Genomic DNA, 15569 nt, shown 5'->3' with positions numbered 1-15569 from the left:
GTATTAGAATGTAAAGGGTTTGCAAATATGCACCCAGGGAAGAATAATATAGCAGAAAAGAATAGAAGACATGACAAATATCTGCTGGCTGCAAAAATCCACCAGGCAGGCAAGCATGGAATAAGACTGTTTACGGTCTTTTAGATATGGGGGAAAGCATGGCCAAAAATAGAATAGGAAACTGTCAGAACTTTATTCTATTTTTGGGGGCTTGATTTTTGGGCTATACCCAGCAATGCTCAGGGGTTACTTACTCCTGGCTCTGAACTCAGGAATCATTCCTGGTGGTGCTTGTCGACCATATGGAAAGCCGAGGATTAAACTGGTTGGTCGCATGCAAGAAAAGTGCCCTACCCACTGTACTACCTCTCCAGTCCATTTCTTCTCTATTTTTTTCCAAACCTAACATTTTCAATTATATTTTCTTTTTTAAAAAATTTTTTTATTAGTGAATTTCTTCTCTGTTGTAAGAGTGCTGTCTGATAGCTATGTAAACCCCCAGGCACTGATCCTCAAGTACCTATTGAGTCTTGATGTGTTTATTGTCCTTAATGTCTCTGTCAACCATGATTTATCCATTGGGAGCCTGGGGAAATAGCAGGGGAGTTATATTGAATAAATGTCCTGTGGGGCCACTCAATGGCTGCCCAGGTGACCCTAAAGCTTGGACAGTTTGTGTGTTTGTCTCCTTATGTGTTTGTCTCATTCACTGCGACCAGTCTCTGCTGGATGGAGGTAGAAGGTGCCAATTTGATTGGCATTAGACAGAGGAGTTTGGCATTGTCTTTAGAATTTTCTACGTGCAATATCATATAATCTGCAGGTAGTGGCAGTTTGACTGCTTTACAAATTTGAATCTCTTAATTTCTCTTTCTCACCTAATTATTGTGGCTAAAACTTCCACTATGTTCCAACACAGCATTGAGAGTGGACCTCCTGTTATACCTGCTCTTAGAGAAAAAGCTTTTCAGTTTTCCAGTGTTAAATGATTCCTTACTTTAAATTCTTCTTTTTCTTCTTCTTTTTTTTAATCTGAAGGAGTTCAGTATCAGAAGGAGTTCTCCAGCGGCTGCAAGTGACAAAAGATTCTACCCAAACTGACATAACCAGTTTCTAATAAACCTGGTTTGAAAATTTCAAAGTCAAAAGACTCTTTCCAGAATTTTGTTTTTGATTTTGGGACACCCCTGACAATGCTCAGGGAATATGCCTGACTCAAGGATCACTCCTGGTGGGGCTCATGGGTCATTTTGGGGTGCTTGGGATCCAACCTGGGTCAGCCATGTGCAAAGGCAGGTGCCCTAATGCACGTGTATTATTGTACCAGCCCCTACTCAGAGATTTCTGTTGGAGTTCTCTTCTCTATTTTCCTATATTTTCTTTGCCTGCTTTTTTTTCTCTATTAGTTGCATCCCCAGACTTCACCTTGTCATCCAAGTCTGAGGTCTACCCAATTGTTCTGCTCTCTTAGTGCACACACAAGGGCTACTGCTGCTCCAGGCATTGTGTTTTGGTTCCAGGTAGAGTGACAGAAAGGGCTCAGGGTAGCTGAGTCTTGTCTATCTTTTTTTTTTTTTTTTGCTTTTTGGGTCACACCCGGCGTTGCTCAGGGGTTACTCCTGGCTCATGCACTCAGGAATTACTCCTGGTAGTGCTCAGGGTACCATATGGGATGCTAGGAATCGAACCCGGGTCAGCCATGTTGGCTGTGTGTAAGGCAAATGCCCTACCCGCTGTGCTATCGCTCCAGCCCCGAGTCTTGTCTATCTTATCAGAAATTTTTTTTTTCTGGAAGTCTCAGTTACTACATTTCTACTCTTAGTTCATTGTCCAGAACTGAGTCACATGACTAATGTTGACTGTAAGAGAAGCTAGCAAACCAAGTCTTGTTGATTAAGACCATTGCCACCAAGAGCAAAGTTGTGCCATAGGAAGGATGAATGGCATTACCAAACCATTACCATTACCATTACCATTACCATTACCATCCATAGGCAAATAGCAGCAGTCACAATGTCTATTTTTTTATTGCTTGTTTTTAGTTTTCACCATACTGGACCATGCTGAGGACTTGCTCCTAGTTCTTTGCTCAGGGATCACTTGGGTTTTGGTGGGAGGCGGGGTGGTTGGGGGGGTCTCACTAGACCATATGTGGTGCTGAGGATTGAATCCAGGTCAGCTGTGTACAAGCAAGCACTCTATCTTCTGTACTATTGCTCCAGTCCCCACAATCTGTATTTTTTTCTTTTGGGGTCACACCCCGGTGATGCACAGGGGTTACTCCTGGCTCTGCACTCAGGAGTTACCCCTGGCAGTACTCGGGAGACCATATGGGACACTGGGAATCGAACCCGGGTTGGCCACATGCAAGGCAAATGCCCTACCCGCTGTGCTATCGCTCCACCTGCCCCCCCCCCATCTGTATTAACTCATTTATTGTTGACAACAACTCAGCTTGGTTGGTACAATTAACTTCCCAGTTTCCTGAGAAATAGGCACATAGAAGTGATGTGATTCCCCACTTTCATCCCCCTCCACCTTTTGTCAAGTGGTGAAGCTAGTAGAAGACTCCAAGAAATCTGAAGCCGGAGTCATAATGCAGCTTCGGGTGCTCACTTCACAGGCGACCAACCTGGTTCAACCCCTGGCATCCCATACTGTCCCCTGAGACTGCCAGGAGTGATCCCTGAGCAGAGAGGCTAGAGTGAGTTCTAAGCTTAGCTGCGTGTGGCCCAAACACTGCCTGCGCTTCAAAAAATTAAATAAAATAAAAGGACTTCAAGCAATCAAATTCTGGAACCAAATTTTGTTGTGTTCTCAAATTCATCTTGACCCACAGACCAGACTGCATTTCTTCTCTAGGACATGTGTCCACTTGGGAAATGCCAGCCGCTCCGAGAAATGGCAGCTGCTATTTGTTTAGCGCTTTATAGCTTATTGAGAATTTTCCATTTCGATAATTCCATTTTAATATTATTATCCCCATGTTTTAAAATGAAGAAACCGAGGCTCAGAAAAATTATGCAAGTTGCCTGCGGTCTCCAGGCTGAGTGGCAGAGATTTCCTTGAAATTGCAGAACTTACCCTTGGTCCCCTTTCTTAATCTTCCTATGCTTCCATGCTCAGACGCTTTATTTTTTTAATTTAAAAAAAATGACATTGTTTTGCTCCAGGCCTTTCACTTTGCCACATTCTCAGGAAGAACAATACAGAGAAATGGAGGTTCTCACACCAACTGTTCGTGCAGCTGAGTGAGAGGAGCTTGATTTGTTAGCAGAAACTGTGCTCAGGAGTAAGAAAGAGGCACCTAAGAGGTTAGCTTTAGCCCAAGCATTAGAGAATTCAGGGCTTCATTCAAAATCGGAAGTGGACCGGAAGAGTCATTAGAGAAATTATCTGTCTTAGTTATATCAGATTAGTTTCTATTATTTCCTTCAAACTGTTTTGCCAGAGACTTTTTACTGCTTAAGACTTTTCACTGCCTCCAGTCTCTCTGGAGTAATTTAGTGAAGTTTCACTACATTATTTTATTATTCATTTATTTTTATTAGTGAAACACCATGAGGTACAGTTGTAGACTTACAAACTTTCATGCTTGGGTTTCAGTTATACAATGATCAAGTACCCATCCCTCCATCAGTGCCCATTCTTCACCACCAATGAACCCAGTAGCCCTCCCACCCCCTCCCCATCCCCCCCACCTCTGTGGCAGGGCATTCCCTTTTGCTTTCGCTTTCCTTTAGGGTATTGTGGTTTGCAATAGAGGTATTGAGTGGCCATCGTGTTTGGTCTATAGTCTACTTTCAGCACACATCTCGTCGCATAGTGACAAGTGTCACTACGTTATTGATGCCTAAGTTTGCTTAGACCTGTTATTTCTCTCTGTCACTTCAAATATTGGAAATCTTTAGCTTATTATAGTGTTTCGATTACAGACGCAGCATCTTCTTTTCTGGTGAAGGGCCAGAAAGGTAGTAGAAGGGTTAAGGCAATTGTTTTACATGTGGCCAATCCCCATTCTATCCCTATCACAGAATATGGTCCTTGAGCCTCTCCAGGAGTGATCCCTGAGCACACAGCCAGGAGGAAGTCCTGAGCACCACCAGATGTGGCCCCATAAACTAAACCAAACCAAACCAAACCAAACCAAACCAAACAAAACAAAACTTTCCAACTTTTTATTCTGGTGATACTGCCCACTTGACCATAACCTTCATAGGAACACTGGAGAATAGAGTTTGACTATCAAAGCCATAAGAGAGTGGTAAGAGGGATAAGAAGAATTAGAGTTGTGGGCCTGTGTTTTGAGCAGTGCCACCGGAAGCAAGTTTTGGCACCACTTGGGCATTGGGAACTACATGGGGTGTTGGGGGATCAAACCTGGGTTTGCTACATGCAAGGTAAATCTCGCTGCCCACTGGACTCTCTCTCCAGCTCCTGCACATTGAATTTTAGGTTTTCTAAAATAGGGGTAGCAGCAGGACAGCTGGACCCTGGGATCACTCCCAGCGAGTCTTGGCCTTGTCCCCTTTGCATAGTATGGGGATGACTGCAAAGCTAGGGATCAAACTCAGGTTATCACCCATGCTAGAGATAAGCCTCACACTTTAATCTATCTGCCTGACCCTTTCCATTTACTAAGAAAAATAACAACAAAACGTTTGTTTTGGGGGGGTCACACCTGGAAGTGCCCAGGGATTACTCCTGGCAAGGGACTCTGAGGACCATATGTAGTGCAGGGGAGATTGAACCCAAGTCAGATTCATGCAAGGCAAGTGCCTTAACCCCTATTCTTTCTTCTTGGTCCTCCGTTTCCTTTTGTGATCATTTTATTGGTGTTTGCTTCTCCAACAAGGTTAGAAATGTAATGAGAGATGGGACAGTGTCAAATCTTTCGGCTGGCATATCTTCTACTGGTATGTCTAGAATAGTGCCTTGTACACAGTAAATGTTTAGCTAATAGTTGTTGAATATATGAATGAAACCAAATTAAAACTGTGCTCTTAAGGGAAATTCTCTAAAAGCTTTTTCCAAAATCTCACCATAAACTCTTAGTCATCTCAGGCAATCAAGGGCAATAGTTTTGTAAAGGAAGACATGCCTTTTCCCCAGGTCTAATTATAGCTCATAGTTTCAATTTTCCTTTGAGAAACCAAGTGTAGTTTGTTTGTTGTGTCTATGAACCCAAAAATGGTTGATAGGGAGGCAATGGTGACATAAAGAAACTCAAAAAACCCAGAAACAGTCTTCCCAATAAGCAGGAATTGATGCCGGCACCTAAGTTCTATTGTTCCTACTCTGTTGGCAGGTACTATCATCTCTATGACTGACATTGTGGAGTTGCCAAGGTAACCCATTAAAGAATAGTTCTAGAATCTTCTGGAAGATTCTAGATAAGTCTAAGGAATCCTCTTTAAATAATACCTAAGTGTAATGATGGAGTGTGCTTTGAGCCTGCTGGTCAGGCTGAAAGATTCATCAACCAGGAGAATAAAGCTCTAGGAGTTTATTAACACTGTATAAAAGACAAAAGAGGGAAGGGTAAGATCCATTCTTTCTTCCTATTTTGGCTTTAGGGCCACACCCAGTGATGCTCAGGGACTACTCCCAGCACAGTGCTAGGGAGTTGTTCCTGGTAGTGCTTGGAGGTGTGGATGGGGGCAGGCATGTGATGTTGGGAGTAGCATCTGGGTCTCTTACATGCCAAGTATGTATTCAGTCTGTTGAGCCATCTCTCAGATGAGTAGATTAATTGAGTGAAATCTGAGTAGGCATGGAACCACTTCATTGGAAATTAACCTTCTTCCTCTCTTTAGTAGTTTGGCCAGTTCCCATAAACTTTATGGTTTATGTATGGAATGTATCATATTTGAGTGCCTAGATCAGTTTTGTCCAATTTCTAATACTTTGGCATGACAGAGAATTGCATCCATGTGCATTGTTTAGTTGACTCTTGTCTTGGAATGGCAGAATTCTAGCTTCTACAGGAGGAAAAGAAGCAGCAGTGCTCTGCCATCGACTCGCGACAGACGTCAAACTAAGACACATGCAAAATGCAAGCACACACAAGCTAAAGCAACAGATTGTGGCAATATTTAAAAATATCCCAACTCTCTAAATAAGGAGCAGTTCTGATAAGCCCATTTGGAATTCATGCAAAGTACCCATAACTCTGCAGTTCTGAATTGTATGTTGCCAGGGTAAATGCCTTGTATGCAGCAGTTATGGCTAAAGATATATTGGACTATAGGATGGTATTGATCTCTCTTGGTTTATAGATACTTCTTTCTTTCAGGTCTCTTCCTATCTAGATTATTCCATTTTCAGTCCCTATTGTTTGTTCCTCCTTCCTTCTCATATCCTGCTTTGTCTTCTCTTGCTTTCTTACTCTAGAAGATTCCCTGGATATTTTGTCTTTCCAAATCACTGAGGAATTGGGGGACACTTGACGGATGACATCAGCATTTGAATAAAATACCATTATGTGGAGGCATGACTGAGTCCTTCTACTACTCCAAATGTAGCATTCTTGTGCCTCCATTTTCTTCATTCCTCACATCTAGTCTGGAACCTGTGAGCTTGACCCTTCTCTCCAATCCCACTGTCACTGCTATCACTGAACCCTTGACATCTTGCTCCCACATGGCTGGGGCATTTTTCTGATGCTCTTCCTGTGGTTGTCTTCCTAAAGCTTGTGAATCTCACTCTCCTCATCAACTTGAACAGTCTGCAACCCTGGTGCCCTCACTGAATCCATGAGGTCCATAAGTATTTTGAGCAAATGAGAAATACTATATTTCATTGATTATAAGATGAACATTTTTTCCCCCACATTTTAACACCCTTGAAATTGGAATGTGTCTTCAAATCATTGGAGTGCCATAGTTTGACTGGTGACTTTCTTTTCTTATTGGGATATAAATGCTCTCAAATTAAGATGAGCTTTCAATTCTGTAAGCTCTCAATTTAGGATGCCATTGGGTTTAAGGTACATTATAACTGATGGCAGCTTAAATTTGCCGAGATATACTCATACTGACATTTAAAAATGAGGCGATTTTACATAAAAATATGTTCAGCTTCTCTTGAAGCATTTACACTGGGCAACACTAAACCAGGATTTCTGGACGGCAGCCTAAAAGGGAGCGAACAGTAAGTAGCAGCTGCCTCATTTAGACAAAACCTCTCTAGACTGGCCCATCATTCCCACCCAGTATGCTTTATTCATTTATTTTATCCGCCTCCACCCATGCAAGCACTTGAAACTGCAATTCAATTTGTAATTAAATTCCAGTTGCAGTTCAATTTGTCACCTGAAGCTGGGTCAAGTCTTAGTTATGGTTTATTAGAAAGATCAGACCAAGCTACCCCCGCCCCCCAGGTTCACATGCTTAGTCTCCAATGTGCAGCCACATTGTGTCCCTGTGGCTGGAAAAGTTACTCAAACATGAATGCAAGCTCCGTATTCCCTAGAGTGGAGTTTCCCACCCTTTAAACTTTAGGAAGAATTTCTTTCTTTCTTTCTTTCTTTCTTTCTTTCTTTCTTTCTTTCTTTCCTTCCTTCCTTCCTTCCTTCCTTCCTTCCTTCCTTTCTTCCTTCCTTCCTTCTTTTCTTTCTTTCCTTTCTTTCTTTCTTTTAGGGATGGGCAGGGGGTCGCACACCTGGCCATGCTCAGGGGTTACTCCTGGCTCTGTACTCAGGAATCATTCCTAGCAGTACTCAGGGCAACGTATGGGACGCTGGGGATCGAACCTCAATTGACTGCATGCAAGGCAAGTGCCTGACCTGCTGTGCTATGTCTCTGGCCCCTCTGGGAAGCATTTCTCAACTCTCTTTGGCTGAATGCGTTTCCCAATAGCAAACAGGCACGTCATCAAACCTGAACCTCTAGACTTATTTGTGAGCAGGCCCACATCCTGCAGTAGCCTGTGAATTTGGTGGGGAAGTGAATCTGAATTTCTTCATCTTTATATCCCTGCCCCAGAACCAGAACATTCTCACAAAGTATCTGATAAGTGAAGAAGAGATGGGGTGTGTTTTCTGCTTGGGCTCTCTGTTTTTTGTTTTGTTTTGTTTTCAGTTTCGTCGGGGATAAATTAATTGTGACAACAAAGGGAAGTATGATCTCACAACTCATTGCTGGTAACAGAGTTGCTCCTGGCTGTGATTAGAAAGGGCCCTGGCAATCAAAGTCAGGCTGGAGACTTGATTCTCTCGAGGCCCGAATGCACCAAACCAGAGCCAGCTCTGTGAACTGAAAACACTTTTAGGTTAGTGAATAGTAAAATCGATTTCGCAGCGTACAGTTCTGTAGATGGAGTAGTGTGACCACACCCAGACTGCATGCATCTGAGTAGAGATCTAGGGAACCCGAGATGCAGAGTAGCATTCCTCAAAGTCCCCTTTTTGCTCTTCTCGTGCCCTTGCTGTCCGTGTACCCTGGCAACCACTGCTCTTCTGGAGAGAGTCGTGGAACTGTGGACAGTCTTTGATGTCTGCCTTCGTTCCCTCACTGTAGTGTCTTTGGGATTCATCCTGGTTATGGGTATCACGAGTTTTTTTTTAATTATTGCTAAGTAGTATTCCATTGTGTGTTGACTTTGGTTTGGTTTGTGGGGCTCCAACACAGTGCTCAGGTGGTCTGGGGGGTCCCTCTCAGCTAAATTCAGCCAACCAGGCAAGACCATTCAACGTAAGGTCCCACAGTATGAGGGACCACCAGGGGGACTCAGGTGGTGGTTGGGGAACTCTGAGGCTACAGCAGGCAATGTTGAGTGGAGGGTTGGCATATAATGTCTGGGATCAAACCGGCCACGTACGTTTCCCTGCACCCCTAGTCCCTATTGTCTCTCCTCAACCCAGTATTTCCTGGCTTGGACATCCTGTAGTTGGATATCCCTTACCCCCAGTGAGCCATTGACTGTCTTCAGTATTCCACCATAGGAACCTGTGTGCAAGTTTTTGCATGAATTTCTGTTTCTCCAGGCTGCCCTGGATCCTCAGTTTCGGGCTCTCTCACTGGCTGCTGCTATCAAGGTGCTGGCTGGGTGGCAGTCATCTGAAGGCCTGACAGAGGCAGGTGATAGTAGCAAGTGCGACGCTCTCACACTTGCTGGCAGGGCTCAGTTCCCTGGGCTCTGTCTGACTGAGGACCTCAGCTCCTTGCTGGCTTTTGTCCAGAGATTTTCCTTAATCCTTTGCCCTGGGAACCGCTCCCACATGGCAGCTTCCAGAAGGCAGAGTGGGAAGCTAGCTGGAAGTTGCTGAGAGGCCTTTGGTGAGTGGCCTTGTCTGAGCTTCCCCACTTTGATGCTATTGAGCACAACAGTGTCAGGGATCACGCGTGGCCAGAGAGAGGAGGGGCTCACCACCAGATAGGCACGCTCTGTTGCTTGTGCGGCTTCCACATCTGGCTGCTTTGTCTACAGTCTAGCCTATTCGTCTGTGTGTCACTGTGACCGACAGGAGGCTGCCCCCTTAGACTTGCTCTTCCATGGTGGAAACTGGAAACGTGGTCAGCTCTAGGAGCATGGGGGCTAGGAGAGGCTTGCCCCGCGATGCCCAGTCACACTGTGCCAGAGACCTCTGCATCCCCCTGCTTCCCAGAGTCGCCACCTACCAAAGACTAATAGAGAGTTGTTTGTTCCCTCAGCACCAGACCCTGAAATGAGCATTTGCAAGCAAGAAGTTGATTTGGAAGGGGAAAGCAAGCCCTGAAGGTGAGAGGGGTGGGGAGCCCGCAGATGGTAGGCGGAATGAGCTCTGCCTGCAGAAGCAGAGAGGCCACCATTTTTTTTCGTCTGAACAAACGACATTTCTCCAGCCTCTGGGACCTTGACTTGCAGTATTATTATTAGGAACTTGGTTCATGTTGATCTTGAGTTCACCTCTCCCACTTGACATCCTGGTTAAGTGCTGTGAAAACATGCAAGTCGCTCAGAGCTCCCTCCGTTTCTCATCCTTACCGCCCAACTCTGACTATGAAGTTGCAGTTCTAGTCTGTGAGCATCCTTTTGAGAAAGCCTACTCTCTTTCCTCTCTCTGGACTAGGGCTTGTTTTACAGTTCCTTACCTGTTCCCATCTAAGATTTGCTCTCAGTTTTGGAGCAGTAAATCGTGTATGCCTGGCATTGCTTTAGCTACCCGGAGCTTATGTTCTGATCGAGGAGAGCAATCTTTTAATTAGACACTCTATTTGAATTTTTAGCCACTGCTGTGTTTGCCGCGCTTAGTCAGGGCCACTTTGTTCTTCTTTTATGTCCCTGTCCCTTACCAGAGTGCCAGCCATATGGGAGATGGTCAATAGAAATGGGTCCACAGGAGGTGCTCCATAGAAATGTGTTCAATCAGTGGACAAGCACAAAGGTGTCTTGGCTAAGGCTGATTAGACATTGTCATGATCTTTGCCAGAGCCAAGTTGAACTCTCACCTCTCCTATTGAGAAAGAAATGGACCCATTTGACTCTAAAGGGGACAAATCTGTTAATGAGGAGCTTTCAAAGTGGTAACATTTTGTGCATTCTTTTCTCTCTTTTCAGACTGGGAGAAGGCGTCCCTGCTCAGGTCAAGGAAAGCAGAGAGCAATTGAGAGGAGAAAAGAACCTTCATTTTGCCAACACATGGTACTAAAGCAGTAGCAACTCTAAATAGGGGCTATAGGGTCGAAGTACCTGGGTTCAAGTCCCATTTCTGTCATTCACTGGCTATTTGACTTTGGGCTGTAGTTGTAATGTGTGTAAGAAGGGGTAATAATAGTATATACCTCTTAGATGGAGTGTGTGTGTATTAAATCAGATTAGGCCATGTAAAATTAACGAGTACCTACAGCACTGGGTAAGTGTTCAATATTTTATCATTATTATAATTTAGTCACATTAATGCAGATGCATTTCACAATTGGAGGCTGACTTTAGTACTCTGCTGCTCAACATAACATTTTGGTATTCTTTGAGAAGTGAAAAAAAAATAAGTACAGTGAAAATTTTCACTTTGAACACATACGAAATTTTAAACAAATCCCAAGAAGAGTCAATTGAATGTATGGTGTGGAAGCTGGCTATTAAAATCACTACTAGAGACAAGTTCTTTCTCTCCTCTCCTTTCTGTGATGAACAAATCTCTGGGGAATACCCTGTGCATTTGGTGCTGGGGATGCCAAGAAGGATAAAGGGGTCTTTTCCCTTCAGGATTTTACTCTAAGAGGACAGTTACAGCACACTCGGAAAGTAGTGATAATTGAACACAGGTCTCTGAGAGCCAGTGGCAGAGTGATTAAGTCCTGTTTGGTGGTTTAGAAAACGCTTCACGTAGAGGAGGAGACATTTGAAAAACTGTATCTAGGCATAGCCATTATATCATGACTGAATAGGCATCTGGCTGGACACTCAGAGGCATTGTCCACTCTTCACATGGCATCCTGGGTAATTACGCCATCATTTACACTGTGTCACAGCCGCCTCATCAGGTCCTGGTCCTGGAGTTCTTGCCGTGGAAACCTGCACAGTTGTATCGCCTCATAATGAGCCCTCTGGTAATATTTAGTATGCTAATAGGAATTCAGAAGCCTTTCCTTTTATTTCTAAAGTAGCTCCATTAGCTTCAAGAGCCAACCAGGTTCAGCTCTGCGGAAGCTCTTGGTAGCAGAAAGGCCTTGGCCACGGGGCACCTCTGGTGAATGGATGGTGACTGGGATCCTCAAGGCCAATCTTGATCGTCCCGAGGACAGCCTGCTGGAAACACGCTGGAAACATGCTGTGTAGCTAGCTCGAGGGCTGGGGTGGGAAATTTTTGACCGTCAGCAGCCATCACATGGCATTCTGGAAGAGGAACACCCACTGGGTGCACCCAGTACTAATGGGACACTTGAATTTTTCACATGCGTCTTCCTTCTCAAGCTCAGCAATCTTTCCTTTCTGTCCATGAAGGCAGGGGAGTCCCCAACAGGCCACCGAGGGCAGGATGAGAGGACAAAACATGCCCAAATAAACGCTCAGCGCCGGCAGCTGCTCACAGACACACAGGCCTTTGCGAGCCCTCCTGGGGGGGGGGGGGGGGGGGGGAGGGGAATGTACGTCCAGTGCGCCCCCTGCCTTCTCTTCAAGGAACCCAGGTCTCTGTAACGGTTCCTAAAATCATCTGCAGTTGACTCAAACATCTGCCACGGAGTGTATTTCTGCTCTGATTTCCCAGCATCATTTTGAATTTGGTACAGCAGCGATGATTTATGGCAAGAGCCAGCGGCCTGCTTCCACCTCTCCAGAGCCTGGTCCCCTTGGGCACAGTCACGTGACCACAGCCCATTACTTGAGCCCTTCCCTTCTCGGAGTCTGTCTCAGGGCTGGGTGGAGCAGCTCGCACTCATTGGGCGCCCAGTTTCTTCTGAATCCACAGCTCTGGGCGCTCCCTCTAGGCGAAGGGCAAAGCAGCTGTGTCTTGCCTGTTCCACTTAATTCTTTGTGTACGCGTGTGTATTTGTTACCTGATTTATTTCAGCAAGAGGAGTCCCTTCAGAGAATTGCAGACATGTGCTGGAGAGTGTGTGTGTGAGGACTTGAACCTCGTTTTTTCTTTTTTTTTTGTTTCTTTTTTTTTTTCAGATCTCTGTATCCATTCTAAAGACGGGTTTTCTCCCGCTACCCCCCCCCCCCCCACCCGCCCCCTTATTGATTCTCTTGAAACATCTGGGGTGAGGAAACTCCTCGGCATTGCTCAAGCAGAAGAAGCAGGTAATAAGTTTGTTTGTTCTTAGATTTTCCAGGCCAGCTGTTGTCTACATTCTGAACAACTACTCTGGAGCCAGTGGCCGGGAAAATTGGGCTCCTCCGGAGTTCATTTTATTGTTCTGCAGCTTCTTGGAATGACTTTTCTCAGAGATGCTGATTGCAAACCAGTTGTCGTTATCTTCAAAGGGTATACAGATGACTTTGCAATTTGAAGGGTTGTAGCCTATTTTAAATGCCGTTAGGGAAAACGCTGTCACTTGGTTACTTGTCTGAGATCTGGAAAATGAGGCAAGAGATACTTGCACATACTGTTCTAGGCCCTTCCCGAGGCGTTTCCCAGCCTCAGTACACAACTTCGTGTTCCCTCGGCTCCCTTGGGCCCTTGTTATCTCTGAGTAGCAGTGTTCCCATCGATCTCCAAGAAAAGGAAATGGTTCTTGGCAATGTCGAAGAATCCTCTTTAGTGCTCACACGCTTACATTAGTCAGACTGGATCTTGAAGCCAAGAGGTAACTAATCTTCGGTGGGCAGTCATTTTTATTCTTTGATGATTAAGCAGAGAGGGACTTCATTTCTGCCTTGACCTATTGTGCTATGGATGAGGAGACAGGATTTCTGAGTCCGAGGTTCTCTCTGTCATGTGGGGCTGATGGTACCACCTTGGAAGCTTTGCTGGAATGAGTGATTTAAATAATAGAATTAGAGCACATCTTTTAAAAGCACTGCTTTTAGCTGTTTATTAGAAATGCCGGTTTAGGGGCTGGAGCAATAGCACAGTGGGTAGGGCGTTTGCCTTGCACTCGGCCGACCTGGGTTCAATTCCCAGCATCCCATGTGGTCCCCTGAGCACCGCCAGGAGTAATTCTTGGGTGCATGAGCCAGGAATGATCCCTGAGCATTGCTGGGTGTGACCCAAAAAAAAAAGCAAAAAAAAAAAAAAAGAAGAAATACCGGTTTATGGGGCTGGAGAGATAGTAGAGTAGGTAAAACACTTGCCTTACATGCAACTAACCCAGCTTTGATCCACATATGGTCCCACAAATATTTCGCGAGTGATCCCTGAGCTCAGCTAGATATGTTCTCCCTCCCATCTCCCCAACCCCGCTCCAGGGAAGAATTATTGAATTACTGGTATAACATTCTTTCAGACCTTGGCACTTCTTGGTACTCCCAGAGCCTGTCCACAGTCCAAGGATTTCATCTCTTTCATTCATTCATTCATTCATTCATCATCCTGTTATTCGTCGATTGCCTCGAGCAGGCCCCAGTAACGTCTCTTTCATCCTAGCCCTGAGATTATATTCAAGGCTCTTTAGGAGAATGAGACCCATCATTGTTACTGGTATTTGGCATATTGGGTACGCCACGGGGAGTTTGCCAGACTCTGCCCTGTGGGCAGGCTACATTCGATCTCTTGGAGATAGATTTTCTTCCACCATTTCTCTTCATTCACAGTATCTGTGCAGGCTGCTGTTTATGCAGAGGTAAGAGGTAAGAGGAAGTGCTGATTCAGGGATTGTGGCTCAGTGGTAGATGGTACTTGCATGAGTGATGCCCTGGGTTCCGCCCCCAGCACCACACAAACAATGAACTGCTTTCTGTTCACCAGGACTTTCTCCGGCACCGAGTTCCTTATAGGTTCTCAGAACAAATCTATAAGCTGTACATGAGCAACCCTGTTTGTCTTTCTTTTTTCTTGGTTTGTGGTCACACTCTGCCGTGCTCAGGAGTTCCTCGTGGCTCTGTGCTCATGAGTTAGCCCTGGCAATGGTTGGAGAACTATTTGCAGTGCCAGGGATTGAATCACAGTTGGTCGAATGAAAGGCAAGTGCCTTAGCTCCTGTACTTATCTCTAGTACTTATCTCTTGTATTATCCTCTCTTTTGTTAACAGTGAGTTCCCTTAAACTTTTAAATTGATTAGTTGATATTGGTTTTGATTTGACCTACACCTGGTGGTGCCAGGGACTACCCTGGCTTGGAGCGCAGGAATTCCTGAGAGAAGAATTCGAACTTATTTATCTGACTTCAAAACCCAAGGCTTCACTGACAGGAAGCAGATGATCTTGAGATACTTCACCTCCAAAGAATTCCGTGCCCGGTCCTTGGGAAGAACAAGACACTGTAACTTTTGCTTGGAGTCTCATGACACACAGCATCATTAGTGTGGACTCCAAGGAGTCCTGCAGGAAAGAAAACGACATCATTTCTTGAGGGGTGAGAAGGGGGGCTTGAGCCATAGCCTGCTGTGTTCAGTGGCTGTTCCTGGCTCTGTTCCGGGGAGAGAGGGAGGCCTGACTGCGGGAACTCACATGGTGCCGGGGATCTGAGCCAGGTTGGGGAGACATAAGGCGGGTGCTTTCTCCAGGTACAATCTCTCTAGTCTGAAGGAGACTAACTTCTGTTTAATCCTACCACTCCTGAAGGAGCTAGGGGGTGGGACCCTTTGGACTTTATTTTTATTTCTTTTTGGGTCACACCCAGCGATGCACAGGGGTTACTCACCCGGGTCAGCTGTGTGCAAAGCAAATGACCTATCTGCTGTACTATCACTCCAACCCCCTTGGGCCTTATTTTATTTATGTATGTATTTTATTGAATCACCGTGAGATATACAGTTACAAGGTTGTTCGTGATTAGGTTTCCAATACCCGTTCCTTCACCAGTGTACGTTTGCCACCAACAATGTCCCAGTTTACCTTCAGCCTGCCCCACCCCGGCTGCTTTTATGGCAATCTCTCTCTCTCTCTCTCTCTCTCTCTCTCTCTCTCTCTCTCTTTCTCTCTTTCCTTCTGGGCATTATGTTTCGCAATACAGGTACTAAGAGGTTATCGTGCACATCTCTAC

At 45.1% G+C, this 15569-nt stretch overlaps 1 protein-coding gene across 1 annotated transcript in view; it reads left to right on the top strand.

Moving 5' to 3' along the window:
* Positions 1-6492: 6492 nt before the first annotated feature.
* PPEF1 (protein phosphatase with EF-hand domain 1) overlaps positions 6493-15569 on the top strand; it is a 129216-nt gene continuing 120139 nt past the window's right edge. The window contains exons 1-3 of the mRNA XM_056131133.1: positions 6493-6573; positions 8987-9080; positions 12598-12726. Coding sequence (XP_055987108.1) covers positions 6493-6573; positions 8987-9080; positions 12598-12726 — 304 coding nt within the window. The remainder of the gene's footprint in view (positions 6574-8986; positions 9081-12597; positions 12727-15569) is intronic.

The sequence above is a fragment of the Sorex fumeus genome, unplaced genomic scaffold, assembly GCF_029834395.1.
Source record: "Sorex fumeus unplaced genomic scaffold, SorFum_2.1 ptg000086l, whole genome shotgun sequence".
Classification (NCBI taxonomy): Eukaryota; Metazoa; Chordata; class Mammalia; order Eulipotyphla; family Soricidae; genus Sorex; species Sorex fumeus.
This window is presented reverse-complemented; position numbering and strand designations above follow the sequence as displayed.